At 45.4% G+C, this 13,573-nt stretch overlaps 1 protein-coding gene across 1 annotated transcript; it reads right to left on the bottom strand.

Moving 5' to 3' along the window:
• Positions 1 to 3,878: 3,878 nt before the first annotated feature.
• Positions 3,879 to 12,658, bottom strand: LOC115649405 (C-C chemokine receptor type 6-like). The gene is given in 3 exon segments (XM_030558346.1): positions 3,879 to 4,958; positions 6,107 to 6,177; positions 12,544 to 12,658. Coding segments are annotated over 3 exon segments (1,266 nt in total).
• Between the last annotated feature and the right edge of the window lie 915 nt (positions 12,659 to 13,573).

The raw sequence follows: 13,573 nt of genomic DNA, 5'->3' as shown, positions 1-13,573 counted from the left end.
GTATTCTGCTTATCAAGAACCTAAGTATGTATTTTTGTTACTTCCCCTTTACCACTGTGTACAGATATCTTTGAAACAAACTATGATCCATTTATTTAGCTGTCTTACAAGGAATATAGCATTGAGTTCTATAGATTTTCTGTACTCTGTCTAGTGATGCCTTCAGCTTCTAATATGCTAATCACTAGGTTCCAGATCATTCCCACTGGTGGGAAACCCTAAAAAAGTTTCTTCCAAATTTTTCTGTTGTGGGGGTTGAGTTTATACACACTCACACAGGATAAGCACACAAACCCTGCAGGTTCCCTTGATCTGTGAAGATTTTGGTGATCCTCTGGAGCACAGCTTCATCTGCAGGGAGGTTCTGTGTCTCTACACTTGCTCCAGGACCCTCCCCTGTTCACTCAGACTCATTGGTGGCAAAGTTTCTCCTGCCAGCAACTGCTCTCAGAACTATTTTAAAAGGAAGGGAGAGGCTAGGGAAGGGATAATGTGTGTCTACTCAGTCTTTTCACTCCTATTGCCTTGTTGCTTGCAGATGCCCAATCCTTTCCTCTGTGGTCAGAAGACAGTGTCAAAGTCTGTCCATCTCTCATTCCCACCCCACCTCACCTCCATACTGACTGCAGCAGATCCAAAAGTGGAGGGTCTCCACTGCACATGGGTCACAGGGACAAAATGTGCCAGATTGTAAGTGCTTCCTGAGGTCCTCTATCATTTCAAAATCATCACTCGTGCCACAATTTAATAATATGCAAATCATCGTGGGATTTGTGTAAAGGAAAGCACACAAAATTCAATAAGGAGCTAAGTTCCCTCTAAGTTGCTTGGCCATACAGCAGGCTATTAAGGGCCTCTCCCCCAGCCCCGGAGCTGCCGCAGCCAGAAAGAGACGCCTCTGCCTTGGCTCTTGAGCTGCTGTGGCTGGCAAGAGGTGCCTCTCTCCTGTCCCCTCACTGCTGGGGTGAGTCCTCTCTCCCTGCTGCAGCCCCAGGACAGCCTGCACCCTAAACCTCTCATTCCCAGCCCCATCGCAGAGCCCGCACCCCCAGCCAGAGCCCCACACACAGCTTAACCCTCTGACCCTGAGCACCCTCATGCAATCCAAACCCCTTGGCCCCATTCCTGCCACACATTGCCTCCATATTGGTGCACATAAAAAATTAATTCCACACATAGATGTAAAAAATTAGAGGGAACATTTGATAAGGATTTTATCTTTTTTAATATACACAGAATATAAACTATAACAAGCATATCTTATTTATACAGGTTTTCCAAACACTACCTAGGAAATCTGTTACAAAAACCATAGAAGTAATATTAAACACATTTTAAATGGCATTTTCTACTATATACAGCAAAATACAGTTAAAAGTGTTGTATCTAATGATAGAGGAAAGAGGAAACATTGAATAGGCTGTATAATAGAATTTTTAAGATGAATAAGGAATTTTCAGTATAATCAAGTGACCCTGTTTCAGCTATTTAATGTTAGGATAATGAAGACAGAACTGTATTATTTTTCTGTCAATCAGTTATCAAAGTTTTATTTGCTGGAATTTCTACTAGTAAGAATGCTTTGCTATATATGAATAAATATATGTATTTTTGTATCATGTTTGTATAATTTACAGTTAATTAACAATAAAAGCCATATTTAATTTTCAAATTTGAAGTGAGTCAGAAAAAAAATAGACTTAACATTTATATCTGAAAATCTCAAACTAATTTACAAACGTTGATGAATTGCTCCAATGAGAACAGTCCCCATGTAGCATGTCCCATCTGTGTTCTCCTCCTCAGTACCCCATCAGCACCAGCTCTTGGCCCTGTCATGCTACCACTGGCAGGCACTCTGCTGGCTCCAATCTGCTTCCCCATTCTGCAGCCAGTTAAAATCATGCAAGGGTAGTAACTCTGCCAAAGCCAAAACTTATACTGATCTGAGAAGGGAACAATCGACATGCAGAAACTATTCCCCAGACATCTATCGGAATCTAGCTAGTCACTTCCCCACATTTCAGCTGTTCTGCAAAGGAGCTGTGTTTGTAGAGATTGAAGCAAAGCAGCTGCTTTTGCTCCTTTCTACACTTTTCCCCCCACCCTCCATTTCAGACTGAAATTTGATTGCCTGCTAGTAACTTCAGAACCAAAATCATTCCCTCAAAGATTCCAAGCTCCTGTCTAGAATATTCTCCTACCAATCCTGTTTATGAGGGAATGGGACTTCTTTGGTTCTCTTCTGACCTCTGTTGCAATTTTATGAGCTCCCACAGCAAACAATACTTTTAATTAACTAAACAGAAGTATTAAAGAAACTGTAACAACCATTTTAAGGTAGCTGTGCTATTTACATATTTTTCTGAGTGTTGTGCATCATTTAAAAAATCAGTTAAGTTCCATGCTGAATCTTTATTGCTGAAATGTTGTGGAAATATAAAATGTGAAAAAAGCTAAATTGCATAACAGATGTATCCCAGTTTAATGCTGGATCATGATTAGGTTGTACTGTATGCCTCCAGCACTGACTAATAATTCTTATGGTTTATTGTATAAGTATTCAAGGTTTATTCATAATGGGTCAAATACTGAAGTCCATACTCAGTATTAACTCTGAGTTACATAGCAGTAAATGAGCCAAATTCTGCTCTCAATCATATCAATTTCTGAAGTCTGTGGAGTTACTCCAGATTTGCATCAGTTTAGCAGGTAGCACAATTGAGCCTAACAGGAATTTTAATGCCTAATAAGTACTGAGAAAAGATTTCAGGATTTTTCTCCATGTCACTGTTTGTCCAATAAAATATCAGAGTATCAAGTGAGCCAAATACTGCCCTGTTAGGCCATCTTCAGTGAAAAACAGAAATCACTCATGTGAATTTAAAATTTCATTTAATAAAGCAAATAGGCCAGAACACCACTCTGAATATTTTTCTTTCTCAAGGACAAATTTACAAAATGGTCAGTTTCAGAAGAGTCTACAACCTGAAATTCCACTGCCAAATCAGGAAAATCTCTCTTCTCAAATAAACCTGATTTTCTGTCCCACAGATGATAAAAACTGAGGAGATGTTACAAAACTTTTCAGTGTGTATTTAAAAAAGCAACATACTATTCCCTTCAGAAGCCATGGCTCTGGACAATTCAGTGCTGACATAACAAGGCACAACTATAGAGGGAGGCAGCAGTCAGTAGTTAGGGCACTGGACTGCATGGGGACTCAGGAGACGATTCTACCACAGACATGTTATGTGACCTTGAGCATGTCCCTTCCCATTCTCTGTCTGTCTTGGCTATTCAGAATGCAAGCTCATTGGTGCGGGGACTGTCTCTTACTATGTGTATATACAATGCTAGCACAAAGGGGTCCCAGTCTTAGTCAAGACCTCAAGACACTATTGCAATATAAATAATTAATAATAACATAAGTATAAATGGAGTTGGGCTGGTGGTGTATTTGCCTCTCTGATTCTTCTAAAATTGTTGTTATTCTATCAAAATTGTTGTTATGATATGAGATAGCTGAGTTGAGTCCTGTTTTAAAACCAAAATACCAAGGCAATGTTCAAATCAAACTTGCAATTTTTCATTAGAATCAAGGAAGTTGCTTGATAAATTTAGCTCTCTGGAGAATTTTAAGTGCCTGTACTTGAAAACAGTGTAAACATTAGCTAGACAGTGATTAATACGAGTTTTCCATAGTGGTGTCATTCTTCTGTTTATGTTAATTGTTTTGATGGAGGGAGCTGTAGATCATAGGAAATACTATTTAGGGTGTCGGAAAGTCAAATCACTAGCTGTGACATGAATAATGAGATTGGTTTGGACTGGTGGATGAATATAATCAAAGCTTCTTCGTAATAATGTTGAAGTTATTACATAGTAAAGGATGACACATTGTCACTCATAATTTCACTTGTCTGCCTTGAGTGATTGGTATCAAAACTTGTCCTTCAACTCTTGGTCTTGTATTTCTTGTTTCTCAAGCACCACAGATCGTTCATCATATTCAGAAAGTAACTTCTAAATTTCACCCCAATAAAACCGTAGAGCACTGGGTTCAAACAACAATGGAAGAAGGCCAGGACTTCTGTAATGTACTTTGCAAAGGCTATTTGCTTTTCACTATCACAAAGTTTATTAAATTTACCCATATTTATGGCAGTCACAAGAAGAACCATGTTATATGGTACCTGACAAACCAGGAAAACAGCTACAATTAATACAAGCAGACATATTGCTTTGTTTCTTTTAGAATTCTGAGCTTTCACCAAGCTTTTGACAATGAATGCATAGCAAAATACCATAAACAGCAGAGGGATAAAAAATCCAAATAGAAGTTGCATACCCAGCAGGAATAATTTAGAGCCAGTACAGAGAAAAAAGGCATTGTGTTCACAAATCTGTTCTGTTTCATTGATGGAATGGCTGTAGCTTTGACTGAATATGAAAGTGGAACTGGAAATTAAAATTGACAATACCCATACAACCAAACAGATCAGTCTACTGTATGCTAGCGTTCTAGCCCGAAGTTTAAATGACTTTGTTGCCTGTTCAATAGCAATGTATCGGTCCATACTGATAAAGGCCAAGAGCAGCATACCACAATTGAAGTTGATTGCATAAATACCTCTGGTAATTTTGCATATGAAGTCACCAAAGATCCATTTTTCAGCAGCATAATTTACTGCCCAGAATGGAAGTGTGAGAACAAACAATATGTCTGCTATTGCCATGTTGAAGAGGTATATATCTGTCATAGACTTGGGTTTTTTATATAAAGCAAAGGTCATTACTACAAAGATGTTACCCACTAAGCCTAAGATGCATATAATTGAGTATGCAATTGGCAAAAATACTTTTGTGAAGTTTCTGACTTCTCCTTTGTCACATGGTGGTGTAATTTGATCATATTCAAATAGATAGTCTGGATATCGTGTGTAGTTGAGTTCTACCTGCAAAAACAATACGGGCAGTCAGCGTAAACATTAGTGCTCATTTCTGCAAGTTCTCTCTATTGCATAAACAATAGAGAATTGATGGTACATAAAGGATCAAATACTGCTTTTAGATACATAAATAAAAGTCATGAAAATATTTGGCCCCAACAGTGTTTGAAAGTTAAGCATACAAATACTACTCCCAGCCACATTTTTTCAAATCCACCTTTTCCTCATCATCCTGACCAGCAAAATTCTTGTGCACTCCAGTGATATGCTGTCAAAACTCTAACAAAGGGCTCCCTCAGAAATGTTCTGCTTCAGTTGGTGATACACACAATGTTCTCTAAATAAAATTCTCTCCCCCCCTGCATACTTGCACTGAGCACAGCTCAGACAATCCAGATCTTTATTGTCTCCTCCAGCATTAGTTCTTTCCCACAACTGTGAAAATACACTATTTTAACAGAAGAAGATTTTTCTCAAAATGACACATGTTTGAAGGAGTCTGGAGAACAGCTGAAAAATAACTCAGAGACTTTAAGGTCAGAAGGGACCCTCATGATTATCTAGTCTGACCTCCTGCACATTGCAAGCCAGAGAACCTCGCCCACCCACTCCTGTGATAGACCTCTAACTATTGGCTGAGTTACTGAAGTCCTCAAATCATGATTTAAAGACTTCAAGTTACAAAGAATCCACCATTTACATAACATGGTCCCTAACCTTGAACGTTGTTTTCCCATATTTACAAGTCTTTCTTCTAGCATAGTGTATTTATTGTTTGTCTTGCGCTTTAGCAATATTACCAAGAGCCAATGAAAGATCAGCATTCCTTCTAGCATTCAAATTAGTGCTGTACTCCTTGTAGTATTGTTCATTGAGTTCCTGGAAATATAGTGGCCAATGAGCATAATAAAATCGTAACTGAACTATATGTGGGGGAGATAATCTTCTGGAATAGTCCACAGAACTCCATATTTAAACTTCAGCAGGATATCCAGTGACAACACAGTCTATGAAACATCATATCATCAAAAATAACTCTCATTAGTCAATCACTCCCAAGGTCATGACAATTTGTCCAGCACTTCATAGAACTGCCACTTCCAAATCAACTGTTTCATTGGTCTATTAATACACTTCACCATTACACTACTTACATCATTTTGGTGATGTGCTTCTTCTGATGAGAAAAGAATTGGTGAGAACAGTTTTGGTATCCTCAGAGTGCCTGTGCAGGAGGGAAGTGGATTGGATCAGGAGAGCAGAACAGGAAGTGTCGAGATCAAAGCAAGAAATATTCAGCAACAGAGAAAACTAAGACTAACAAAATTCGTCAGAATATATTGTTTTCACTGAGATGTTCTGGTTTTGATGAAGTCTTCGTTGAAAAGGTAGGAAGTTTTTTAAGGCAGGGGAACATGAGTCTTATACAGTATCCTAGAGCCTGGTGGTTAGGGCATTGGCCTATGATGTAGAAGACTCAGGTTCAAGTTCCTGCACTGACAGATTCAGAGTGATCTGGGATTAAAAAACTCTGCTGCGGAGTAGGGAGTGGAAACTGGGGTCTCTCCCACCACAGGCCAGTGCCCTACCCATGCACTCTCCCTTGACGTTTGTGAAAATGTTTGAAAGGTTTTGCTTTCATGCCAATGCAGAACAAAAACTAATTTCAACATCTCAGCAAGTTGCGAAACAGCATTGTTCTCTGATCAACTGTAGTTGAGGGTGATAGTACTGTTGAACTGAAATTGAGCGTGTTTGTGTTGGTGAGGAAGAGTGGTAGTGGACTAACACTTGGAGACTGGTATTAGTTGTGTGAATTCTGCCTTAACTTATGGTTTCTTTGCTTTTCAGTGTTTGCATTGTTGTGAGGAAACACAGTCAACCTTAACTCTAATTTAACAAACTTTTTTGTGTAGGAATTATTTGGGTTTTAAAAAAATTGCACATGGAGCTGTGTGGACTGCAGACTCATTTGTGAAGGGGCTAGAGAGAGAGGCTCTCTGTGAGTGGGACTGAGGAGATGGTCTTTTCTGTTTCAGACCTGGCACGCCCATTAGAGAAAGCTTTAACTGGTGCTCCAACTTCCTTTGCCTGCTTCTCAAAATTTTAGTTGTGAAGCTGCAGGAGCCTGGGAGCCTGCAGAGGTTTGAGCACCTGGTGGAGGAAGCTTGAATATTATTTAAAGCTCTTTCTTGGAAATATGAAGTTTCAAACCAAGCAGATGTGATTGTTTAACAGGTCCCTTATTTCCCCAGCTGTGCTTCCTGGCCAGCTACACTCTCAAGACCCTTGGACAGTCTCTATCTGTTCCTTTAAGTCTTGAGTAGGCACTTTCTGTCTCCATCCAGCCATTGTCATTTGTCCACTGTCCAATCTCCATTATACCAGCTGATTTTCTTGTTTGTTGTAAGTATCAGCACTCACATGCAGGACAGCTGCTCCTTCCTATGGTTTTACCAAGATGCAGGAAACAGGCTGTAGTTCAGCCAATGAAGCCCTGAATTAAATAACTATAAGATAGTGCTATCTCTGTCAGTTTCTCCCTAGGTGATTTACCTTGCAATTATATATTAAAAACCACACACACTGTCACAATTAATCAGTGTGAAATCAATTATTTGCCACAATAGTTGTTGTAAAATGCATCTAACAACAAATTAATTGAAAAATGACATGCAGTGTAAATAGAAATAGTTATGGCTCAAAGTATTTACAGACCAAGCACATCAATTAAAAAAATAACCCATGCCTTAGATTTTGGAATAATCTACAAGCGAGTCTGTTCTCAATTCTCAAACTCCAGGGACCCCAAAGATTAGGTTCAGCCCCACCCCCAAGCAAAAAATCAGAAGTGGCGATTGTCACGGAGTCACTGGACGATGCTCTGGAACTACTCCATAGGAAGCCAGTCAGGACTCTGGGTGACATGCCTCCTCTCTCTGAGCATACTGTCTCCAGGGCAAGAAGCTTACACAGCTTTGACCTTCCTGGGTCTGACCTCGGAGCATTCAGCATCCACTTTTCACACCATGCACCTCCCGCAGCGAGTCTGCACAGTCAAGGCTCCTGGGGAAGCCGGAGGGCCCTGCACCCCAACTGCGCAGTGAGACGTGACTCTCAGACAGCTGGTAAAACAAAAGGTTTATTAGTTGACAGGAACACGGATTAGAACAGAGCTTGCTATTACAGACATCACTGACTTTCAACCAAGTCCATCTTGGGAACCCTGGGCCAGAAGCCCTGGATTCCCCCTCTTCCAGTCCCCCAATGCAGACTGCCCGCTTCCAGCTACCCGACCTCTGAACCCCTTTTTGATGCTCCTCCTCCTTCTCTTTGTCTCGCTTCCCCTTCCTGGGCGCCAAGTGTCACCTAGTTGCATCCCCTTTTCTGGGTCTCAAGTTACATAGGTGCAAACAGCAGGGCAGCCTCACCTGCCCTGAAGGCCTCAGCAAAAATCACACACCCAATTCCCACCACCGAAGTATTGGTGCAATACACAGGAAAACTAAGGTACACACAGTGTTAGTATAGGCCAGTAAGACTCACATGCAACATAACAAGATGAATAAAACCCCACTTTGTCACAGCGATATAAAAAAGTTTATAACTCAAAGAATTAACAGATTTACTTGAAAAACTCTCAGAAATTATAAAAAGTAAATTCTGTCAATTTGGTGAGGATACAGAATTTAAGCCCCATTTTAAATGGGGTGAATAAGGACTGCAGTATTTAACCCTGAGTCCAAAGACTTGCCACACTTCATGATGACTGCATTAGGACAGCACCCAGCCCTGTGTCTGAGGCATCGGTGAACACCATAAAGGGCTTGTCCAAGTCCAGGTTTACCAGCACCAGGCCCTTGACCAGAGCCTCCTTAAGAGCACAGAGGGCCCTCTGGCACTGTTCAGTCCAGACCACCTTATCTGGCTTACTTCTTACATAGCTCAGTGATGGGGGCAGCTATGGAGCTAAAGTGGAGCATGAACCTCTGATAGTAGCCCGCCATCCCAATGAAAGCCTGGACCTGCTTCTTAGTCTGGGGAGTGGGCCAATCTCTGATCACGTCCACATTGGCTGGCTCTGGCTTTAGGAAGCCGACCCCCACTTTGTGGCCCACGTATGACACTTCTGACATCCCCACTTTGCACTTGCCAGCTTTTATCAGACCTGCGTCCCAGAGCTGGTCCAGCACTTGTTTAACGTGGGACACATGGTCCTCCCAGGTCTGGCTAAAAACACAGATTAAATCAATATACACCAGGGCAAAATTCTCCATCTCCTTGAGTAACTGGTCCACCAGGCACTGGAAGGTGGCAGGTGCCCCTTTTAGGCCAAAAGGTAGGATCAGGAACTCGTATAATCTCAGAGGGGTGATAAAAGCAGACTTCAGCCAGGCATCCAGATCCAAAGGTACTTGCCAGTAGCCCTTGGTGAGATCCGTAATAGTGAGATAACAAGCCCCGCCCCAGCTTGTTGAGAAGCTCGTCAGGCCTACGTATGGGGTAGGCATCAAACTTGGTGATGGCATTAAGCCTCTGGTAATCCACACAAAACCAGATTGACCTGTCCTTCTCGGGGACCAACACCATGGGAGAGGCCCAAGGGCCAGAGGACAGCTGGATCACTCCTAAAGCCAGCATGTCCTTGACCTCTCTCTCCAAATTCTGGGCTGTTTTCCCAGTGACCCAGAATGGGGAGCATCTTACAGGAGGGTGGGCTCCTTTCTCCACCTGGTGGACAGCCAGGTTAGTGAGCCCAGGCTGGCTGAACAACAGTTGCCAGTAGGAACCCAGCACCTCTCGGATCTCTGCCTGCTTGGCAGGGGTTAGCTGGTCAGATAGGGGAATTGATTCCAGCGAAGGGCTGGCCCCTGTCTCAGGGAATAGATCCACCAGGGGATCATCTACCTGCTCCTCCCACTGGCCACACACAGTCAGTACCAAATTCTCCCTGTCAAAGTAAGGCAGGGAGAATGTCATCATGTTGACATGGTACACCTGGTGGCTGTGAGCCCGGTTAGACAGTTCCACTAGATAGTTCACCTCATTCAGCTGCTTGATGACCTTAAAGGGCCCATCCCAGGCAGCTTGTAGTTTGTTCTTTCTCATGGGAAGGAGAACCATCACCTGGTCCCCGGTGGCATAGGAGTGGGCATGCGCTGAGTGGTGGTACTAGACCTTCTGCTTCCCTTGGGCCCTGGCTAGATTCTCCCCAACCAAGTCCATGAACTCAGCAAGCTTTTTCCAGAAAGTCAGTACATACTCCACCACTGATTCTCCATCGGGGGAGGCCTTCCCCTCCCATTTGTCCCTCATCAAGTCCAGGGGTCCCCTCACTCTCCTCCCATATAGCAAATCGAAAGGAGAGAACCCGGTTGATTCCTGGGGCACTTCCCGGTATGAGAACAGCAGGTGGGGTAAATACTTGTCCCAGTCCTGTGGGTGCTGGTTCATGCTGGTTTTCAGCATGATCTTTAGGGTCCCATTGAATTTCTCCACCAGCCCGTTGGACTGAGAGTGATACGCTAAGGCCCAGGTGTGTCGGACCCCACACTTCTCCCACAAGCACCAGAGCAGAGTTGACATGAAATTGGAGTCCAGGTCTGTAAGGACCTCGCTGGGGAACCCTACCCTGCTGAAAATGGTCAGCAGCACATCTGCCACAGTGTCTGCCTCAATAGAGGACAAGGCCACTGCCTTGGGATAATGAGTAGCAAAATCTACCACCACCAGAATGTATTTTCTCCTTGTCTGAGCTGCCTTGCTGAGGGGTGCCACTATGTCCACGGCCACCTTCTGGAAAGACTCCTTTATGATGGGCAGGTGACTCAAAGCTGCTTTTCCCTTGTCCTGGGCCTTCCCCACCCTCTGGCAGGAGTCACAGGACCTGCAGTATTGTTGGATGGCAACAAGGACCTCGGGCCAATAAAAGTTCCCTAGCAACCTCTGCCTGGTGCGCTGGATTCCCTGGTGTCCAGAGAGAGGGACGTCGTGGGTCAGGTACAGTAGCCTGTGGCAGTACTTCTGGGGGACCGCTAGCTGCCTCTTGATCCCCCACAGTTCCACTTCTCCTTGAGGAGCCCATTCCCAGTACAGGAATCCCTTCTCCCATAGGAATCTTTCCCAGCAGCCTTCCTCCAGGGGTTTCGCCGTGCTGTAGCCAGCAAGTTCCCTCAGCTTCTCCAAGGAGAGATCCTTAGGCAGCTCGGCCTGAAATTCAGGGTCTGGGGAAGGAATGGGGACCTGCTCCCTCTCAGTGGTTGGGTCTAATGCCGCAGCCCCGCCAAGACCTGTCCCCAGTGGCTCCTTTCCTGCTGGATTAGGAACCTGCATTCTTGGCAGGGCACTGCCTCCAGTGTCAGGGCAGAGTGCCCTTCACTGGCTCTGGCTATGGGTGATGACTAGGGTGCTCTGGGGGCCACCCAGCCAATCCACCAGGTCATCCCCCATCAGCACCTCGGTTGGCAACTGATGGTGCACCCCCACATCTTTGGGCCCCTCGGCCCCCCATTTCAGATGTACCCTTGCCACGGGCACCTTAAACAGGGGCCCACACAGGCCGGTTAGAGTCAGGTAGATGTTGAGCACCACCTCGGGCTGGACCAGCGTCACCTCAGAGCCCGTGTCCCAGTACCCAGTGACCAGCTTCCCATCCACCTCCAGGGGAATGAGGCACTTGCTCCTCAGGGGTTGCCCCATAGCCACCTGTAGACTGAGAACTTTGAATCCAGGGCACCAAGCCTCCCTGAGGAGCTGACCTGGGAGACTCCTCCCTCTTGGGCCATTGCTAAACTGCCAGCCCCTCCTGCCTGGGGAGCCAGCCCCTTCTTCAGCTGGGCTCCCACCCACTTAACCCTTTGAGGGCTTGGTTTGCTCATCCTGTCTGTGTCCTTGTCCATCTGTGGCCCCTCTGCCCACAGTAATTACACCTCAGGTCCTGTTGGTCCTCTGGGGCTGGGTCAGTCACCTTGGGTACTGGCTGTGCCTCTCAGGAGGGATTTATCAGAGACTCCCTTCAGGGAAGCCCCTGGGTGACCCCCCTTTTGTATTGATGTGGGCCTGTTCCCCTGGGATTCCATTCTATATCCCGACCTGCTGTCTGCAAACTCGTCAGTCAGCAGCCCCGCGTGGTGTAGGTCCTTCGGCCTCTTGTCCACCAGCAACATCCTCAGGTCAGGGGGGCAGAGTTCATATAGTTGCTCCAGCCCCATCTGTTCAATCACATCCTCCTTGGTCTGTGTCACGGCCCCATTCACCCACTTGCGGGTGTATTCCCCCATCAACATGACTAGTTCCTGATAGGTCATCCCCTGGGTCTTCTGCACACCTCGGAATCTTTTCCTCTATGCCTTAGGGATCAGCTCAAACTTGTGCAGCAGGTCTTGTTTGAACAGTCTATAGTCCCCTGCTTCCACTTTATCCGTCTGGCTGAACATCTCTATGGTTTTGGGACCCAGTAAGGGGGTGAGATGCCGAAACCTGTCTGCAGGGTCAACCTGGTGCACATTGCATCCCCTTCCTTAAACTGAGGCAGCACTTTTAGATCGGAGTTCCCTGCAGATTTAGCCACCCTGGGCCCATCCCCACTCACCACGGTAGGGGTCTCTGCTTCTCAGCTCCGCCATCGCCAATTCAAGCTGCATCTGTCTCTCACGGTCCTGCTGTTCCTTCTCACAGTCCTCCAGCTCCTTCAGTTTCAGTTCCATTTCCAGCTCCAACAGTCTCAGCTCCACCAATAGGGAACTCAGCCATGAAGATCCCCTGCTGGTTGGGTAGGTGGATCCTGGGGCTGCCTGGCTGCTTTCAGCCCTCCCATGTTCATGGTTGGGTCGGTGGCTGGGATGATGCCTGGGGCTGCCTGGCTGCTCTCAGCCTCTCTCGCGGCCCCACCTGGGTCACAAACCAGCTCCTTAGAGCAATCATTCTCTTCCAACTGAGCAATCAGCAGTGCCTTGGTGAATCTTCCAATGTGCAGCCCTCTCTCTCTGCACGGCTCTACAATGTTCTTCTTAAGAAGATGATTATAGGCCATCTCCACGCTGTTCCCATGTGGTCATGGACTCGCAGGCCTGTGCTCTCTCAGCTTCCCATGATCCCTGGGAGGAACCCCTTCAGTGCGACAGCCCTTCTCGGGGGTCCACTTTCTCTCAGGGGTTAGGTCATAGACTCCTCTGCCTCCTGGAAATGCATCTCTTGGAGCCTCCAGCATGCCCATCTCTCGCTAATCCCCCTTTGTTCTCCTGCTCCCCAGTCACTTACTGCAGGATTCTCTGTTCACAGAGTGCAGTTTGATCCCACTTCAAACACCAGTTATCATGTAGTCACTGGGCGATGCTCAGGAACTACTCTATATGAAGCCAGTCAAGACTCTGGGGGCGCATGCCTCCTCTCTGTGAGCATACTGTCTCCAGGGCAAGAGGCTTACACAGCTTCAACCTTCCTGAGTCTGACCTTGGAGTATTCAGCATCCACTTTTCACACCATGCACTTCCCACAGCGAGTCTGCACAGGCAGGACTCTTGGGGAAACCGGAGGGCCCTGCACCCCAACTCCGCAGTCAGTTCTGACTCTCCGACAGCTGATAAAACAGAAGGTTTATTAGCCGACAGGAACACAGCGTA

Source organism: Gopherus evgoodei, chromosome 3 (assembly GCF_007399415.2).
Source record: "Gopherus evgoodei ecotype Sinaloan lineage chromosome 3, rGopEvg1_v1.p, whole genome shotgun sequence".
Taxonomy (NCBI): domain Eukaryota; kingdom Metazoa; phylum Chordata; order Testudines; family Testudinidae; genus Gopherus; species Gopherus evgoodei.
Note: the sequence above shows the minus strand (reverse complement) of the source record. Positions and strands in the feature narration are given on the sequence as shown.